The sequence below is a fragment of the Oncorhynchus mykiss genome, chromosome 10, assembly GCF_057628025.1.
Source record: "Oncorhynchus mykiss isolate SJ-2025 chromosome 10, ASM5762802v1, whole genome shotgun sequence".
NCBI lineage: Eukaryota > Metazoa > Chordata > Actinopteri > Salmoniformes > Salmonidae > Oncorhynchus > Oncorhynchus mykiss.
Window position 1 is genome coordinate 33187701 of NC_143031.1, and position 19835 is coordinate 33207535.

General features: G+C 43.2%; 2 protein-coding genes across 3 annotated transcripts; both read right to left on the reverse strand.

Moving 5' to 3' along the window:
- Positions 1-260: 260 nt before the first annotated feature.
- Positions 261-3970, reverse strand: LOC110533668 (cytoskeleton-associated protein 2). 2 transcript variants are annotated; one of them, XM_021618105.3, is made up of 7 exons: positions 3815-3970; positions 3506-3579; positions 2227-3035; positions 1772-2126; positions 1641-1692; positions 1200-1470; positions 261-1027 (listed from the first exon to the last, which is right to left on the reverse strand). In XM_021618105.3, exons 2-7 carry the CDS (start codon positions 3542-3544, stop codon positions 751-753), a joined length of 1803 nt encoding a protein of 600 aa, XP_021473780.3. In that variant the 5' UTR covers positions 3545-3579; positions 3815-3970; the 3' UTR covers positions 261-750. The 2 variants fall into 2 exon arrangements, with proteins under 2 accessions (XP_021473780.3, XP_021473781.3); XM_021618106.3 differs by having other exon boundaries at positions 1787-2126; positions 3815-3969.
- A 6573-nt stretch (positions 3971-10543) lies between these two features.
- Positions 10544-19597, reverse strand: LOC110533669 (dolichyl-diphosphooligosaccharide--protein glycosyltransferase subunit STT3A). Its single transcript, XM_021618107.3, has 17 exons — positions 19376-19597; positions 17418-17545; positions 17217-17277; positions 16972-17093; positions 16471-16616; positions 16255-16345; positions 16055-16161; positions 15666-15830; positions 15246-15426; positions 13580-13735; positions 13320-13411; positions 12901-13056; positions 12337-12642; positions 12094-12196; positions 11494-11682; positions 11290-11405; positions 10544-10911 (listed from the first exon to the last, which is right to left on the reverse strand). Exons 2-17 carry the CDS (start codon positions 17503-17505, stop codon positions 10873-10875), a joined length of 2118 nt encoding a protein of 705 aa, XP_021473782.1. The 5' UTR covers positions 17506-17545; positions 19376-19597; the 3' UTR covers positions 10544-10872.
- Positions 19598-19835: the final 238 nt, after the last annotated feature.

Below are 19835 nucleotides of genomic sequence, written 5' to 3' on the forward strand. Positions count from 1 at the left end.
GACAATTATCTAAGGAATCATTTTTCACTTCTCATGGATTTGGTGTAGAAACTCTGCTTACACCTGTTGTTTGGTTAAAGATATTCCTGCTCAATCTACACAACATTTTTAAAGAGTTCTGACATTGCTTATGTTTGGCCCTCTAAAACTTGTTAGGTAGCATTACTATTTATTAAGAGACAAGTTGCAGCCAGTGAGTTGGGAAATTCTGATAAATTGACATTCAAAATTGCAACAGCAATAATTCTACCAGACACGTATTTAGCTTTCTTTTTTTATTTAAAAAAATAATGTCACTTTTCCTTGATGAGCAACACAGATTTGCCGATAAAAGGTGGTGTACATTATTAAATCTATGGTAAAACTTTGTGGTAGATATTAATGTATCAACTCTGCCAATAAAATAACAAACAATACAGTCATAAAAACAGAATATATACAATAACAAATAGAATAGGAGGTGTAGCAGATCAAGGTATAGCAAACCAGTCTTCCTTATGAGAAGTGACAACACAAAGAGAAATAAGAAACAGAAGAACAAAAAGGCATGCCTAATTGAGGCACCAAGTCTTAGTGGATCAGTAATATTAGTCTGCCACACAGTCCATATTATCACAATTTGGATTAACCAACATTATGTAAAATAGCAAATCTATTTTCATTATTTTAATACCCCTTCTGTAAAGTGCCGATCAACTCCACATGTTTTATCTTCCTTTTCAGGCCTCTTCTTCACACTCATCCAAAGACTCAGAACCTCTCCAGGTCTTTGGGATGGTCAGGCAGGTCTGCCAGAAGGGCAGGGTTCCTCCTGTAGATGTAGGCATTGGCATCGTCGTCCAGCTTCACCAGCTCAGCCAGCGAGGACACACAGGTGTCATGGTCTGTTAGCATCCTAGGCAGGCGGGATGCCGTTCGCTGGATGCGACAGGAACGACGGACTGGTGTCAGAAAATTCAGATCCTTGATGGTGCTCTTTCGCCTGGAACCACTTGCATATGCCTCACCGTCGATTTTTCTCTTAACACTAGAAAGGGGAAAGAGATGGACAGCATTCTGTGATTAGTTGAAAGCCATGTCAGTTGAATATACATTTCAATATAGAGATGTAAAGTAGTGCTGTTCTCCATGACCTCCAGAAGTTGCTATAAATGGAAGTGATGATTACAGCAGGTATTTTTAAAGACAAGAAATCTCACCTTTGCAGGTATGGAGTTGTCGTCACACTGTATTTCACCACCGATGATGTACCGTCTGCCTCTGGTGTCGTCTCCATCAAACAGTCGCCGTCGTCATGAACTTCATCAATATAACCCTTCCTTACTTTCTGCTCTGAAGCTCCCTCACCCACTTCACATTTCACTTCAACATCCTTATTCACAGAAGACTCATTTCTTTCTTCAAATTCCTTATTTGTCAGTCTCTCCACCATTTTCACTTTAGATTCATCCCTTTTCTCATTCGGGTCTTCTAAAACAGAAACACCAAAGAATATAACACGTTACTACAGTTAACAAGTTCATCTCACACTATTTGAGCCTGTGTTGCATAATTTCAAAAAGGCAGACATCAAATGAGCAAGTAAATTTGTCTGCATTTGTGTTCGCTGTGAATGTAAATGCATTAACCACAAAATGTACCATCCACACATGCTGAGGGCTTCTCCAATGCATCACGATGGTTGACTACAATCTGTGATGAGACATATGACAGAGGCAATTAGGTTATATTTAAGAGTTTTGATGAATAAAACAGTATATAGGTTTCTTACATCATTCATTCTGACCTCTGGATCAACAGGAAGAAAATCTGTATCAGAGTTGTCAAGCAGGTCCAATGTTATGTTCATTGTCAGTGGAGTTGAGGCACAGGCTGCCTCCTGTTCAATGACCACCTGGTTGTTTTTAAGCCGAACAGTCGGTTCAGGCTCATCAACGGGTTGTTGTGAATCCTGGTCAACGGGCAGAGGCGCAACATTGGTCTTTAGTTGAGAGACAGCTGTGGATTCTGGGTGCACTTCAGGCTCTGGCTGCACAAATAGTTTAGACTTTGGGGGTGCCACTGCTGATATGGGAGGCCTCTTCAGAGTCTTTCCCTTGGATGCCAGCCACTCTGCCAGCTTTGTCCTGGGAATCAAAAACATCAGTTATAACAATTTTGATCACTTGACCCAGTTATTTGACAATTTCCAAGAATGTAATTTAAAAAATAATAATAATCGCAAACCTTCTCTCTTCAGCAGTCTCTGTGTTAGCCCTGTACTGGCTTCGGGTACTGGCAACTGGAATCTTGTGAACCTTCTTGTCAGTTGCCACTGTCATCTTAGGCTTGGTGCCCTGCGGTAGCTCTTTCCCCTTAGATGTCATGGCAGACCTAGTGGAGCTTGGGCAAGCTGTGGTAAATGGAGCAGTTCTGAAAGGAGGGACTACAGAGTGAATGCCCGTGGGACGGCGTATAGCTGGGACTGGACACTTGGAGACTGGAGGAGGCCCATTGGACACAGACTTGGATCTTGAGGGTTGACATGATTGGGGGGGCTTAAACGTGCCACGCCCAGGCAAATCAGCAACGGATTTGGACTTTGTCAAATTTCCAGGCTTTTGGCTCTTAGCTTTGGGCACAGCGTTCTTCGCAGCTGCTTTGCTTTCTAGCCCTCCCCCCAGGCCACTAGGCTTCCTGAAGGAGCTTATTTTAGATTGGACAACCTTGCCTTTGTATGTGCCAGGTTTGACAGGGACGGTAGCTGGAGGCTTTGGGGCGTCTGCAACCAGCTTTCTCTGTCTGACAGCCTGTTTGGTGAGGAAGGCTTGGCTGAAGGTGTTGCGTCTCTTCGTATCGCCAGTGGTTGTTGCCATCACATCTTTCTGCTCGGTCTTGACCTTCTTTAGAGCATCCTCTCCCTTTCCCAAGTCCTCCTTTTTATTGCTCTTGGAATGAAGAAGGGCAGATTGAGCAGCCACTGTTTTAGTAGGAGCAGCTCGGGTAATTAAACACTTAGTGGATCCACTTGTTGGTTTGGCATTCTCTTTGTTGCCCTAATAATAGCAGACAGGACAAAGAAACAAGATATATAAATTCAACCTGGAGTGCCAGAGTGTGCTCTGGGCGTTAGTAAATTCAGAGCGTTTAGCCTCCGGAACGATCAGAGCGCACACCGAACGCTATGGCAAGTTGATCCAAGTGTTCTGACCTCACAACGGCAGTCAAGCACCCAAGCTAACTGGCTAACGTTAGCTAGCTACTTCTAGACACAAAATGAGAGAACACCACACTGACCATTTTACTCGCCCTAGCAGAGCTGGTTAGGCTGTTTTCATGTTATACAGACCGTTGGTGACTGTGCTGTGCTACTGGAAACAATTTAATTACGTTTTTCCCCCCGACGTTTACTGACACCCGCCATATTCAACGGGTGTTGAGCGTTCCTAAATTCATCAGTAATTCTGCTCTGAAATCGGATTAGATTGCCAGAGAGAATTTACGAACGCACCCATATTTACCTTACCGTTTTTAAATTGGTGTTCTTTCTTGTAACTGTGGCCATTTTCTTCGGACACAAAAGGCAGATCCTCGATTGTCCTAAAAAAATATAAATATAGATGATCAGTAACAGATCTAGTATTTTTTACTACGTCTCACTCTCGACCGCGTTGCCTACCTAACTAGCAGTTTACCTACTAGTAATACTTTGTTATATATTATGAACGTTTTCGACCACGTTGGCTTGCAACGTAGGAAACAGAGCGTAAGAGGTTGCTGGAAAAATAGCAGGTCGGGTGTACATTTCAATCCAGAAGGTATAACTAGCGCGTACCTTGTTATTGAATGTATTGTAGACAGAGGAAAACCGAAGGTCACAGACAAAAGCTAAAACGACTCTCACAAAACAAACCCATTCAACTTTCGCGCTGTATAACGGCAAATAAGATTGGTCCGGATGTTGTCAGGGAAAACTCATGTTAGCCAATCGAATGTCTCGAGATGAGGTCATGGGACATTTTGGAGGGTCTGGGCGGTTTCATCTGAGAAGGCATCCATCTGCACTTTTGAATGTTTGAACCATAATAGAATTCCTAAACTACTGGCTGCCTGCAACACCCCAGATGGGATAGGGAGGCATTTTATTATATAACTTATAAAATCACTTAAATGCTACTGTATTGACCTAGGTTATTTGTGTTAGCAAATCACCAAATTCACTATTCTAAATAAGTTCCTCCATTTTTGAGAGAGAGAATTCAAAAACAAACCTGATTGACAAACTCCAACATCTACTGGATGAAATACCAGTGTGCCATCACAGCAGCAAGATTTGTGACCTGTTGCCACAGGAAAAGGTCAACCAGTGAAGAACAACCACCATTATAAATATAACCCATATTTATTTTCTCTTTTGTACTTTAACCATTTGTACATCATTACAACACACAATGACATTTGTAATGACTATTCTTTTGGAACTTCTGTTTCCCATGGCAATAAAGCCCCTTTGAATGAGAGAGCGAGACAGAGCTCTATTTGTATGTCATCTGATCACAGCCCCATCTGGAGTTTGCTAAATGGCATTGGCACTTGGATTGGAACCAGTGCTTTGGTCAGATAACATTAAAATAGAGCTCTTTGGCAATGCACACCAGTGGTGGGTTTGGCTTTGAAAAACGTTAGGTTACGACCGTAACCCCAGTTCTCTGATAGTATGAGTGAGGTATTTCACTTATGGGATACGCCCCCAGCGTATTTGTCAGAAGCCTTTATTACACTACGCCAGCCATGATTGGCTGGACATCAAGACGTGTCGGGGAAGGGTGTCCCTCCTACCCTATAAAAAAAAGTCCAACACATCGTCTCTGAGTCTTTTAAAAATAATACAGGAGTCAGTATACCCCATAAGTGAAATACCTCACTCATACTATCAGAGAACCTGGGTTACAGTTGTAACCTAAAGTTCTCTTACAATTATTAATTTAGTTATTTCACTTATGGGATATACTGACCCCTGTATTGCCAGACAAGCTTATCCTGACAACCAACTGCCCTGTGCAATGTATCACACAAATGGGTTTTGCCCCAAGATCCTACACGTATAACAGTATGCACCAGGGTCAGTGCAGTGACATCGAGCCTATAAAACTTCGCAAATGTATGAGGCGAAGCCCAACTCGCTGCTGAGAGAAATATCTTGGACAAATATGCCCTTAAATAAAGTCCAGGACGTAGCCATTCCTCTAGTGGAATGAGCCCGTTGGCCAGCAGGAGACTGAAGACCCTTACTTGTGTAGGCCAGAGGAGAGGCATTGTGAGAGAGGCATTGTTAAGTGAGCGCTTTACCTGTGTGAGGTTTCGGCCAGGAAACAAACAACTGATCACATTTTCTAAATCCCTTAGTCCTGTCCATGTAGATGCGCAGAGCACAACATATAAAACCGTTGATGTTCCAGAGAGAAAAACAACAGGGAATAAAAAGCTACCAGCTCAAGGGGAAGACATATCAAAGATGGGTTAATAATCTTCGGGATAAAGACTGAGTTAGGCCGTAATGATACCCAATTACGTGTATGTGACCAATAAAATTTGATTTGATACCGGGTGCAAATTGTGCGTGAATGTCACTTACACGCTTGGCGGAGGCCAATGCTAGTAATAGAGCAGTCTTAAATGAAAGCATCTTTTGCTCTACCTGATTCAGGGGCTCAAAAGGCTGTTGGCATAGAGCATTCAAAACAATTGATAAATCCCATGACGGGGCAAGCTGTTTGGACACCGGACTCAAACGACATGCACCCTTCATAAAACAGGCGACAAGGGGGTGTTGCCCCACTGTCGTGCTCCCAAAACCCACACGACAAGCCAAAATAACTGCTAGATATACCTTAATAGTAGAAAAGGCATTTCCTTTTTCTAATAATTCCTGTAGAAACGACAGGATTACCGGGACAGAGCACTGGAATTGCACTGTCTGTGATTTAGTGCACCATTCCTCAAACACAGACCTAGAGAAGAGACCCATCATTGAAACCCTCTCATATCCAAACATCCAAATAACTACTAAAGCCGATGCCATCAAACCTAGTAGACTCAGGTATGTTTTCAAAGAGACCAGGTTCCTTCTGCTAGGCAATCTTGTAAAGTTACTATATGTTCCACTGAAAGGAAAGCTTTGAATGATACAGAATCTAGGATTAAACCTAGGAAAGAGATTGTTGGCGTGGGAATCAGAACACTTTTTACTGTGTTTATTCTGAAACCTAGAAATGTCAGGTGTTCCAAGAGAAGCGGACTATGTTGTAAGACCTCTTATCTTGATTGCGCACACAGCAACCAAACATCCATGTACGTCATCGGCTGAATGCCCCTCTCTGAGTGGGGCTATGGCTGCGTCGTACACTTCATAAAAACATGAGGGGCCGAAAGGGAGCACCAGAAATTCGTAGATTACGCCTTGAAAAGCGGATCTGAGAAATTTCCTGTGAGGAGGGTATATTGAGATGCGAAAGTAAGCTTCCTTCAGGTTGACGGATACGAACCAATCACCTGGGCACACAGAACATAGCAGAGCAGTGTGTCAACATTCTGAATGTGTACTTTCTCATGTGCCTGTTCACATGAGCACATTAATCTAGGATTAGGTGTATGCCACCCCCCTTTTTTGGAACCAGGAAATATTGAGTAAAAGCCGCAGTGTCTTTGCTCGGGAGGAACATTTCTTATTGCCCTTTTCCCTATTAGCGATGTGATTTCCTCCCGGTGTACACGCGGTGATTCCCCCTGAGCCTTAGTGTATATGATTTCCTTGAATCGAGGCAGGGTGACATCGAATTGCAGTCTACATCCCCTGTCTATCGTGCCCTGTACCCAGTTTGACACTGCATGCCTGCCAGTTCTCTGGGTGGGAAGGGAGGCTTCTTAAACCAGGGTCCCTTAGGGTCCAAGGTTCTCTGCTGCTGGGATTTTAAAGGTCGGGGGGGGGGTCGACCTGCTGCAGCCTGGGCGAAGGTGTGGTGAGGCACAGGGCTGTATCTTCGTGGGCTTCACCCTCACTCTTTTTCTCCTCACACGGTTTCTGTATCATCTTGACGGTGGGACCGAAAAGGCCTTTAGGGTCTACTGGAGCTTCCAGGATCTACAGCTTCTCACTATCATACACCGTGGAAAGGTTGAGTCATTGAGCCCTCTCCTGGGATATCATGAGCCCCATCGCTCTTCCTGACGCCTGGACAGCGGCTTTAAGCAGATGCAGGTTGAGGTCTGTGGCAATAAAGATCTCATCCCATAGACCTGGCTCCAGTGTGTACAGCTCTTCCTGTAGCTCAGCTTGGTATGCCGAGAACATGGAGGCAGTGCTGAGAACCCTCACCGCTGTGGCGACCGACCTGTGGACCACCTCTGTCACAGAGGACTGGAAGCGCTCATACTTGGTTGGTAAGGTGGGGCCAGTCAAGGTCATGGAGGACTTCTGGCTGGGGCGTAGATAGGAAGCCACCAGGTGTTCGATGGGGGGCATGTGGGCAAACCCAATCCCCACCATGTCAACACTGACCCACCTTGAACAGGGTTCTTGGAGGAGAAAGATGTACTCCAGGTACGAGTAATCTCCTCCAGGCAATTCTGGGAAGACTGGTAATAATTGCCTGGCTGCCCATTTAGCTTTGGTGGTCTCCACCTGGCCCAATGCAGTAGCAATCACCAGCTTATACACAGCACGTTTGCACACGCCCTGTCGGTCTACACTGAGAACTGGTGGGGATGGCGCTCACACTAGCCGTTACTCCATGATTCCCGGTGGGGATATCCATCGCCTCTGGTGAGCCATCGGGGACGCCGGCCCCCATGTTAGGGTCCTGTCGACTAAGGCTAGTTTGGTGTGTGCTAGCCTGCAACACAGGCTCTTCACAGTGAAGAGGGCACAGTGTGGACAGGAGCCGGGGAGATGCTAAGGCTACCTGGGCATGTTGCAGCCCAAGGCGAGCGGAGCACACCAATATCTTGTTTGCACAGGAACAGATTGTGCGTATTGAAAACAGGTGACAATAATTGGGGTGACAATAATTGTTTTTGTATTACTTGTTAAATATTTCCCCTTTAAAAAAATATATATAAAAAATGTATTTTGCTATTTTCTTTTATCAAGGGTGACAATCATTTTGGATCTGACAGTATATCCAAATGCCCAGCCAAAACATTGAAAACCAAATTACTGTAAGATGCCCCCCTTGCCCCTTCAGACAATTTCTTCACCTGAAATTACAACGCAATTAAGGTGTATCATACATAATGAAAGGTCATACATTCTAAAGGCGATTTAAAAAGAAAAACCCATTAAGGATTTGATGAGACAAACCTTGCTGAACTGATTGAACCCTCCTACTCCAAAACAGCAAGCAGCAAAATATATTTCAGGATGGACCAGCAGTAAGTCCAGCACCTATGACTCTTCAGTTGACATATTGGAAACATTATTTTGGGTTGGCATGTCAGTTACATGGGTGTTTGACGTACCTCAGGCTCTAAAAAGATGAATGCTTAATACAGCCAACCTTTAAACCAAGGCATCCTACCCACCACATTTGATTGACAGAGCACGAGCCATAACTAGGCCAGGCTTCACTTTGTTTCAGAGAAATTAGCAAACAAAAGAACCGTACAGTTTTGGGGAGGGGAAAAAAAGGGTCATTATTGGAAGATCATGTTAAACTTTCAGTTATACTTGCTAATTTATTTAATAGATTCATTTTTACCACACATTTCGTCGACATCCTCACGATGGAATTCTAAAAAGAAATGTCTAATATCCAGAAATTGTGTTTAGTGAAAAGTTCTGACAAGTCTTGGATCTTGAGGAACCTGGTGACCCATTTATTATAACTTGTTCCTTTTCTGTGAAACATGACCACAAGTACCACTACCTACCTATAGTTGAAGTCAGAAGTTTACATACACTTAGGTTGGAGTCATTAAAAATGTTTCAACCACTCCACAAATTTCTTGTTAACAAACTATAGTTTTGGCAAGTCGGATAGGACATCTACTTTGTGCATGACACAAGTACTTTTCCCCAACAATTGTATGCAGAGATTATTTCACTACCACAATCCCAGTGGGTCAGAGGTTTACATACACTAAGTTGATTGTGCCTTTAAACAGCTTGGAAAATTCCAGAAAATTATGTCATGGCCTTAGGCTAATTGACATCATTTGAGTCAATTGGAGGTGTACCTGTGGATGTATTTCAAGGCCTACCTTCAAACTCAGTGCCTCTTTGCTTGGCATCAAGGGGAGAAAAAAAAAATCTAAAGAAATCAGCCAAGACCTCAGAAAGAAAATTATTGCTCCCATGTCTGGTTCATCCTTGGGAGCAATTTCCAAATGCCTGAAGGTACCACATTCATCTGTACAAACAATAGTATGAAAGTATAAACACCATGGGACCACGCAGCAGTCATGCCGCTCAGGAAGGAGACGCGTTCTGTCTCCTAGAGATGAACATACTTGTGCGAAAAGTGCAAATCAATTCAAGAAGAGCAGCAAAGGACCTTGTGAAGATACTGGGAAAAGAATGGTACAAAAGTATCTATATCCACAGTAAAACGAGTTCTATAAATCGACATAACCTGGAAGGCCGCTCAGCAAGGAAGAAACTGCCGAAGAATACCATCCCAACCGTGAAGCACGGGGGTGGCAGCATCATGTTGTGCGGGTGCATTGCTGCAGGAGGGACTGGTGCACTTCACAAAATAGATGGCATCATGAGGAACGAAAATTGTGGATATATTGAAGCAACATCAAGACATGTCAGGAAGTTAAAGCTTGGTCGCAAATGGGTCTTCCAAATGGACAATGACCCCAAGGCTCCAAAGTTGTGGCAAAATGGCTTAAGGACAACAAAGTCAAGGTATTGGAGTGGCCATCACAAAGCCCTGACCTCAATCCCATAGAAAATGTGTGGGCAGAACTAAAAAGTGTGTGCGAGCAAGGAGGCCTACAAACCTGACTCAGTTACACCAGCCAAGTCAGGAGGAATGGGCCAAAATTCACCCTTGTGGAAGGCTACCAAAAACATTTGACCCAAGTTACACAATTTAAAGGCAATGCTACCAAAATACTGAGTGTAGGTAAACCTCTGACCCACTGGGAATGTGATGAAAGAAATAATAAATCATTATACTATTATTCTGACATTTCACATTCTTAAAAGGCGTGATCCTAACTGACCTAAAACAGTGCATTTTTACTAGGATTAAGTGTCAGGAATTGTGAAAAACTGAGTTTAAATGTATTTGGCTAAGGTGTATGTACATTTCTGACTTCAACTGTATATACACAGTAGTACCCACCCTCTTTTCCCCCCAGTTCAAATCATATCATCTCCCATGATTGCTTATTGTATGCATTTGGTATTCAGCAAGCAAAATCATATATATATATATTTTTTTTTTAAAGAGTTGCATGGTTGCTAAATCTTGACTCAAAGCTCTTGGGAAAAACGTATTTGCCCATGGTAATGTAAATACAACGCAAATTCAAAACTAGACGGACAACATGCCAGTCACATTTATCCCGCTTTTATTGACCACATTATTAAAATCAAAGCTCACCGACTGACAATATTGTTATTTTGGCCATTGACTGCAGAAATAATTTGACATTTGATTGGACATTAATAAACACCACCTCCTGCCATTCCCAGACGAGAGAAACGCCACATTGGTAAAAAAAAATACAAAAAATGTATCTGCAATTCCCAACAAAAGTACAATAAAAAAAATAAAAATTAAAAAAAAATAAAAAGTTTAATTTCACACTCATCTGCAGACCACAGGGGAAGGCTTTCTCAGTGCTAAAAGGGGTTTATGAACGCTGATGGGTCAGCGGGCTTTACGTCCGTGATAGCCCTCGGTTATCCAGGTCTTTCACCTGAAGGTTAAAAAAAAAGGCTGTTAATAAATCGTAAAAATAAAATATTTTGACTCCTTGGTATCAAATAAGGAAATAGAATTTATACTCCCACATCGCAACTTTTTCATGTAGCGTCTACATGAAATGTTTTTTAAAAATAAGCCTCTGGAATTATTTTTTTATTTAACTAGGCAAGCCAGTTAAGAACATTCTTATTTACAATGACGGCCTACACCGGCCAAACCCGGATGACGCTGGGCTAATTGTGCGCCGCCCTATAGGACTCCCAATCACGGCCGGTAGTGATTCAGTCTGGATTGGTCTGGTACTCTACAGGTGACTGTGACTGTATACTGTAAATACAGAGGAGTAGAATACCATAGCAAGGATATATACCTTGTATATCCTGACCAGCCAGTGCTCTGTAGTGTAGGCCTCCTCCAGCACATCCAGCTCAAAGTCCTTGTTGCCGATCTCAGCATTTCTCACTCGATCATAGCCAGGGGGACGCTCTGGAACAAAGATTAGAACATCAGGACTAGGGCCAAGATGAATAGAAGCTTGACACCCACAGTGTCATAATAAGGCAGGGTTACTCACTGGCCTCTGTGTAGACCTGGCCGAAGCGGTAGTAGCACATCTTGTACATAAGGCAGTTGAGCAGGACAGGGGAGCCCTCACGGTCCACACGGAACTCTCCAGTGGGGGTGTAGTAGTCGTGCTCCTTGATGTGCTTCCCTGTGTCTGTGCTGCCCCCAATGCGCACCATCCACAGAAACTTGTTAATGTCTGCACAGAGAGAGAGATGTGTTGGCAGACCCAAAGCATGAGTTATATTTTTAAGTTAAAGATTATCTAATGCAGTTGTATTCAAACTTTTACCACCAGAATTTCTGGGGACCCCATGTTTTCCGCAATTATTTATTGCGACCCCACCCCCAAAATCAAATGAACCTTAAAAATAAGATGCATTTAAATTGAAAACAACAAAAGCTTAAATTCAATGCATTTTCATCTTATCAAAAATGAAACCAATAAATGCATTTACCACTGATCTGATTCATGAATGTGGCAATGACAACTTAATCTGAAACAGATATGTTAAGAAGCTGTAATAATAAGAAGCTGAAGAATAATAAGAAGCTGTAATAATCCAAGAGAGATTGGCATTGATAGTTTCCACTGGCATTGTAGACTTACCGTCTGAGGAGTATCCCGTCAGTCCACCAAAAATGACCAGGACGTAGCTGACATCCAGCTCTCGCATGATCTCATAGGCCTTCTCCTCGGTGGACGCCATAGCCTACCGGTCAACAGACACACACAGTTCATATATAGTTCAGAAGTCACGAGTATCAACCACACATTAAGATGATAGGATTGCCACATGTCAGTCCCATGTAAAGGAATCAATACAGAGAAGAAAAAAATAAAACACTTCACCTGGCCAACTCTGGAGATGTGCGTGTTGTTCCATGTGTTGTTGTCCACTAGAATTGTTCGATTAGCCATGGCTGTTATCTGATAGCCGTAATCCCACCATGACATCACTTTAGCATCCTCTGGGGTGTTGTGGCGGAGCCAGTAGTAGGCCTCTCTGAAGTCATCAAAGATTATGCGGCTGCCGTCTCCGCCGCGGGCTGACAGGACGATGGAGGGGGAGGAGTAGGCCTCGCTGGTCACCCAGGTCGAGTGGAAGGTGTAGGTGATGAGGAAGAAGGTCATGACCAGAATCATCCCGCTGGCCACCTGGTGGACAAAATAGTACAGGATATGAGGGACCTAATTCTACTTTCAGATCTACAGTGCTTAAGGGTTGTAACTGGACCAGGCAAAGATCACCCTTATCAAATGCATGCCCTGACTTCATCAGTTGGAATGATATCCAGTATCAAATGGCTACATGCCAAAGCTGCATTTAGGTGACAGTAACAACCATTTATTGAACAGTGCCATCTGGGGGCCAATATTGCATCATGATGCCTTGATGTATCCGTCCTCGCTTACCTCGTTCTTGATGGGGTAGGTGGAGTCCTGCTGCTTCTTGCTCTTCTTGTCTGGCCGACTGATATCCAGGTTCTTCATGTAGGTGGTGAGGACCTGGGACACACCAATGCCTGACAGGATGCACATGACTGGGGCCAGGACCAGCATCAGACGCACCTGAGGAGAGAAGCAGCAAAATCAGTTGAACATAACTTGCTACATAGTCTCTTTCTGGGAGCTCATCTGCTTGCACAACATACAATAGGGGAAAACTAATCAAGCGTTGCCAGACTTCATGAATATTATGGATAGATGGAGCCTAGGGGAGCACTGACAGGTACCATGTGCAATTCCTACTACAAAAGTAAATATTGGCATATTAGACACTACACATTTCAAATATTCCTCTCATCCAAGAGCTAATCTGCAGGCCGACTTACCATGACAGCTGAGAAGTACATGCTGGTGACTCCGTACATAATGATGAAGATCCTGGCATCAGACAAGTTGTTGAAGCAGTAATACAGACCCACTGTCAGTAGGAAGAAAAGCAGGTTCATTAAATCGTCGCAATGTTTTTCTTTACATGTGATTTGTACCTTTGTCTCAACAGTATTCTGATCAATCCAGTTACCTAAACATCCCTCTGCTGTGTCATTTCACCAGCAAAAACCATTTCAGACTGATTGAGTGGGTTTACCTGGGAACATGAAGACAAGCAGCTGCAGGTCAAAGTAGTAGGAGGACCAGGTGGTGGGCTGGTGCTCAGACACAGAGGCGATGATGGGGATGTTGTTCTTGGCATAGGACGGGTCCAGCAGCGAGTAGAAACGACCCGTCCAGGGGGAGATCTTCCCTGAGAAACACCACAATCACAACAGTCAAGTTGAGACAAATGAACAAGGCACTACCAAATCACTTGGTTCTGATATTTATTGGGTATAGGGTTATGCATTTCTGATATTTATTGGGTATAGGGTTATGCGTTTTATCTTTAACCACATCTGTATGTTCCTAAAATACTTTTTAATCTGCAGGACCTCAAATTTAGAGAATGTTTTGATCTAGGAATAACCAAGTCTTGGTCCCATGTTTCATGAGCTGAAATAAATGATCCCAGACATTTTCCATAAGCACCAAATGTATTTACATCCCTGGTAGTGAGCATTTATCCTTTGCCAAGATAATCCATCCACCTGACAGGTGTGGCATATCAAGAAGCTGACTTAACAGCATGATCATTACACAGGTGCACCTTGTGTTAGGGACAATAAAAGGCCACTAAAAAGGTGCAGTTGTGCCACACAATTCAGACGTCTCAAGTTGAGGGAGCATGCAACTGGTATGCTGACTGCAGGAATGTCCACCAAAGCCGTTGCCAGAGAATTAAATATTAATTTCTCTACCATAAGCCACCGCCGCATTTTAGAGAAATGGGCAGTAGGCCTCACAACCATGTGTAACCACACCAGGACCTCCACAGCCAGCTGCTTCAACTGCGGGATATTTTGCGACCAGCTACCCGGACAGCTGATAAAATTGTGGGTTTGCACAACCAAAGAATTTCTGCACAAATTATCAGAAACAGTCTCAGGGAAGCTCATCTGTTTGCTCGTCATCCTCACCAGGGTCTTGACCTGACTGCGGTTTGGCGTCGTAAATCGACTTCAGTGGGCAAATGCTCATTTGAATGCACAGAGATACTGTGACAAGATCCTGAGGCACATTGTGCCATTCATCCACCGCCATCCCCTCATGTTTCAGCATGATGATGCACGGCCCCATGTCGCAAGGATCTGTACACAATTCCTGGAAGCTGAAAATGTCCCCGCATACTCAGATATGCCACCCGTGAAGCATATTTGGGATGCTCTGGGTCAACATTTCCAGCAACTTCACACAGGCATTGAAGAGAAGTGGACAACATTTCACAGGCCACAACCAACAGCCTGATTTACTCTATGCAAAGGAGACACGTCTCGCTGCATGAGGTAAATGGAGGTCACACCAGATACTAGTTCTGATCCACGCCCCTACCTTTTTTGTTAAGGCGTCTGACCAACAGATGGATATTCTGTATTCCCAGTCATGTGAAATCCATGTTCAGGCCTAATTTATTTATTTCAGTTGACTGATTTTCTTATATGAACTGTAACTAAGTAAAATCTTTTCAATTGTTGCATTTATATTTTTGTTTAGTGTATATGTTAATCATCAAGAACAAACAGGCTTTGAACAACTATAAAGGTCTGTAAATAGAAACTTATATTACCGAGTAGAGACATTTGTCTGGCCCAGAGTTCAAATACTTAAGCTGTACTTGATTGAGTGTATTTTCCTGTGCGGATCCTTGGCGAGTTTCTTACCGGTCAGCATGAGCACGGTGCCCACAGAAAGCAGGACGAAGCCCACCAGGGAGATTACGCTCTTGAAGAGGACCTCAAACTGTTGAGTGTTCAGCTTGCTGCGCAGGTAGTCCACAAAGGCATGGATCTGACACAGGCCAAACACCCCGAATGCTGCCATGTGCTCAGACGACTGCACAGGCTTCAATGGAGACAAGGAGGTGAACGGAGTGAGTGTAATATCCCAAAATCCCTCCAATGGCAAACATTTGTGATAATAGGATATATAATCATTATTTTGAAAAATCATACTGGGCCATAATATTTATGGACCCATGTTGTAGTCACAAGATAACATGCAGTCTAACTGCATGTCCAGAGCAACATCTGGACAGCAGCTGTGTATGCGTTGGAAGGGAGAGAATACAGGTAAGTGTTTACCTGAAAGCCGACGAAAGAGATCTGCATGGAGAGGATGGTTCCCAGGCAGTAGACAGTGCAGTAGGCCACGTAAATACGGTGGGAGAAGCGGCCGGTGAGCATGAGGACAAGCACGTGGAGGGGGATGAGGTTGATCAGGAACACATAGCCACCCCAGGAGGACACCTGCAGACAAAGACATAAGGGTTGTGTTCATTTGGTTTAACGTTTTTGCTATATAGTGTAACAATGTTGTTTGCTATTTTTCCTTTATCTTAAACGCAGCCATGGTAAGTCTCCTTCAGATAAGCCTCACAAGTAGTGTCAACCTTTAGCAGGGACCAAGTTACTGTAATTTTCAGTTTCTAAGTTCCTTATATTTTCCTTTATTTTAGAGGCATTAGTCTCACCATATAAAAGTAAGCCAGGGCACACATGGAGGACCAGTAGATGGAGCCTGTATTGACTGCCTTGATCCACATGTAGTATGTCAGCAGCATGCAAAATATAGCAATACCTGGACAGAAAAACAAGAAAATATCTTAAAGATCACAACAAGGGCCAAGTCTTTTAGAGGGGCATGTCTGTGGGGAAGAGGCATGTTCTGTACCTTCATTGTCATAGGAGCCGGCAACAGAACGGGAAATGTAGCCAGGTACCACTGCTATCATGGCGGCAGCCAAGAGCCCAGCACCTGCATCCTACAAGAAGTAGACAGTAGATTTGAAAACCATGGAAACAAGTACATCTCAGAGCACTTGAGCATTTTCAGTTTGTAGGTTACCTTTGTTTCTTTACGCTTTCTACCTGATGTGCTGCAACCTACCTTGAGCTCCTTGGTAAAGTGGTAGGTGACAATGGCAGTGAAGGAGGAGAAAAGGGGAGCCAGGAAAACGCAGACGTTACGGATGTCGATGGTGATGTGGAAGAAGTTCAGGACGTGGTACAGGGCAGCAGATGTGATCATCAGGCCTGGGGGACAGGGCAGGACAAAGAGTTAACACAGGACAAGTCCACACCACGAAGCTGCCTACCTCAATGAAGTACACAAAATGGCCTTGGGGAACCCAGACAGAATAGAAAGAGTTAACAAAGGGCAAGTAGCTTCTATCAGTGTTAGCTTGCCGTTGCTGAATAATGTGTGGACAAGGCCAACACAACCACAGAAAGGATATTTACGACAGAGGGGGGAAAAAGGTGACAATAGAGTTGATGACCAAAGCCACCTTAACACAGGACAGTCTCTTTTAGTGGAACATTCTAATGTTTAGATAGTCACCCAATAACTTCAAGTACAGTCTTGTGTTGAACAGGTCATCCCACCTACCTGGGTAAATGGTGCCACCGATGATCCTCCCCAGAGGGTACCATGCCCGGTCATCAAACCAGTTATGAAAGTTGTAGAATCCCTCCTCTACCAAGAAACGTGTTGTCCGGTAGTTGAAGTACCTGACGATGAAGAAACAAAGCATGCAAGGGATTTGAACACCATTTGAATTTCAATAGTAAACTGGCATCAATTTGAACAATTGGGGGGGGGGGGACTATCATAAAATAAGGTAGTGGACTTACGGATCAAACTCATGGATGACACTCTCAAACCTCAACACAGAGAAAAGCCTGGTGGAAAAGGCTGGGGATAAGGGGGAAATAAAGAGCAAGTCTAAATCATCTCTACTCATGTCAGAGTCAGGTGACAACAGCCTTCAATAATAATAAATGAATACTATAAGTGAAGAGTAACCGAAAAGGATGTAAAGTGTGTGTTCTTACAGAGGATTGCAGCCATAGACAGGATGAGCAGCTTCAGCAGCGTATCCTGTTTTTCATAGGATAGCCGCAAGAAGCCCAACTTCGTCATCTTCAAGCAGGGAGGGATAACTTAGCTTATCCCTTAGTACCTGTTGGGAAGAAAATCTAAATTAACCGTGTAGGTGTGAGGCAGCAAGCACCATTCCACATTTGCCTTGCTTGTACATGAGTCAGAGCAGCAGTCATTCAGTTTTTTAGTAGCTTGATCAGTAACTCGGTCATGAGGCAAATCTGTTCAATAAAAATTATTCTTTGTTGCATTTCTGTTTTTTTTTTAAACATGGTGCTTCAGGATACAAACTCAGGTCGGGTAAGTTCTACTACTGTGTTTGTTGAAAAACTCACTTGACGAATTTTAAATACATCACACGATATATTAATCCATGTCTATATTTGAGTTTATTGAGTTGTTTTATTTTTTAACAGGGACAGTGCACATTAATCAAAAATGCCAGTTTTAGCCAGCCGGCTAATTTTCAACCACAGTCCCTGGGCAGGTTATTAAAAACAATTACAATATAGACAAGAGCAACATAGAACAAAAAGTAGCAAGACAAATTTCATAAAAGCAACAAAGTGTTTCCACACCTCACAAGATACAGACATGGAAAGCGGCAACATACAGCTAGGGACCATGTTCACAAATCTGATTGACCTTAAGCCATGTCTTCAAGAATTTTGTGAAAGTGTGATATGTGGTGCAGTTAGGTGTGTCTGATGGCAGTGTATTCCAGACATGGGAAGCTCTCACAGAGAAAGCGGATTTACTAAAGGTGATTTTCCTTAAGGGAACTACACAGTCACCTCTCATGGCAGACCTTGTGGACCTGCTGCCATATGTTTGGGTTTTCTGTTTAACAAAAATACTGAGTGGAGGGGGAGCCAGGCCATTTAGGATCTTGAATAGAAGACATGCGTCGGTGTATTGCACAAGATTTTCCCAACTCAGGAGCTCATGCTTTCTCAGGATGTAACAGTGATGATGGCTATTGGGCTTCCTATCAAGCACTTTGAGAGCCTGTTTGTAGACAGACTGAATAGGTCTTAATGTTGTACAGCAAGTTTGGGCCCAACTAGTCAAGCAGTATGTTAAGTGGGGGAGTATCATAGATTTGAAGTACAGTTTTGCTACAAATGTAGTCAAACAATTTCGTATAAATCAGAAATTAGCTAGGTTGAATTTGGTTATTTGAATTACCTTTTTCACATGCTTTTTAAAAGAGAGGTTGGAATCAAGTATGCTGCCGAGGTACTTAAAATCTGATACCACCTGGAGCTTCTCCCCTGACACACAATACTAACACTATTTGCCAAATGAAATCACTGACTGAGTTTAAAGACGTGCCCAACTCTGTTCCAACCAGATAAGGACACGCGCACCGCCAGGTTGGATGTGGCGAGAGGAATCAGACCAGGAAATGGATGCAACTCAGTCTAGGCTGCAAACTTTCCTTGTATTGACATTCATAGTTATTTTTCTGCCTTGACCAACCAAATTAATTCACCCAGGCTATTAATGTTGTAGACATGGCAACACCGGTAATAGAGAAATTCTGCTAAATAGCTGACATTAAGGAATTGTCAAGTTCAATGCAAGTAGCTAGCGAATGTCGTTAATGTAGCTAATTTTCTAGCAAATAATCTGCATGCATGCATTGTCCTAAACGCAATAAATGGTTAGCCATCTGGTGGGTTTTACGTTCCTGTAAAAAAGACGGCTCGAGTTTAATGGAATCTGGGCTGTGCCTTATTTTTACATGCTAGCTAACTTTAGCTGTATGAACGAACATAAGCTCTTCTTCCACTTACTCTCAAAATTACACAATTTCAGAATATGCATACAAACAGAACCACATAGCATTTCAATTATCTATCTCGTTGAATATGTTGATTTGCCAGCTATTTTGAGCGGCACTTACCCACTCCGTTCCTGTTACATACACTTTTCTCACACACAACCTTGTGTGCCTCTGAATCCCACCCAACTAAGCTATGCAACGTGTTTATTGGTCTTGCGTCGGACCTCAGGAAACTATCTCATTCCTGATTCGTTAATGAGCTATCATTCAAACAGACCGGATAAATCGCTGTTCCTTCCAGTGACGTGTCCTTAATGCTGAGAAAATATCTTGAGGGAGTTCGATTAAGCTGAACTGCAATGTACCGGGCTATGGCCAGTGACGTGAACGGGAAAAAGCGGTGAGGGAGGACTGCTTTCTCAAAATCGAACATTAATCTGCGAATCCCCTTCTTGATTAAATTGGTCTGGCAGTATAAAAAGCGACACCCATATATATATTTTTTAACATTGTTAAATATCTCTTAGTTTCCAACCAGTTATGCAGTAAAGTATCACCTACATTTGGACATTAATATAAC

Excerpts from the sequence above, each read along its gene's own strand:
- LOC110533668 (XM_021618105.3), bottom strand. The coding sequence starts at position 3,544 with ATGGCCACAGTTACAAGAAAGAACACCAATTTAAAAACG. Across the intron at positions 2,127-2,226 it reads GAGACTGCTGAAGAGAGAAG|GACAAAGCTGGCAGAGTGGC; the intron begins GTTTGCGATTAT and ends TTTGATTCCCAG. Across the intron at positions 1,693-1,771 it reads CAGAGGTCAGAATGAATGAT|ATTGTAGTCAACCATCGTGA; the intron begins GTAAGAAACCTA and ends GTCTCATCACAG.
- LOC110533669 (XM_021618107.3), bottom strand. The coding sequence starts at position 17,505 with ATGACGAAGTTGGGCTTCTTGCGGCTATCCTATGAAAAACAGGATACG. Across the intron at positions 13,057-13,319 it reads TGTACTTCTCAGCTGTCATG|GTGCGTCTGATGCTGGTCCT; the intron begins GTAAGTCGGCCT and ends TTCTCTCCTCAG. Across the intron at positions 11,406-11,493 it reads CCAGGTCTACACAGAGGCCA|AGCGTCCCCCTGGCTATGAT; the intron begins GTGAGTAACCCT and ends TCTTTGTTCCAG.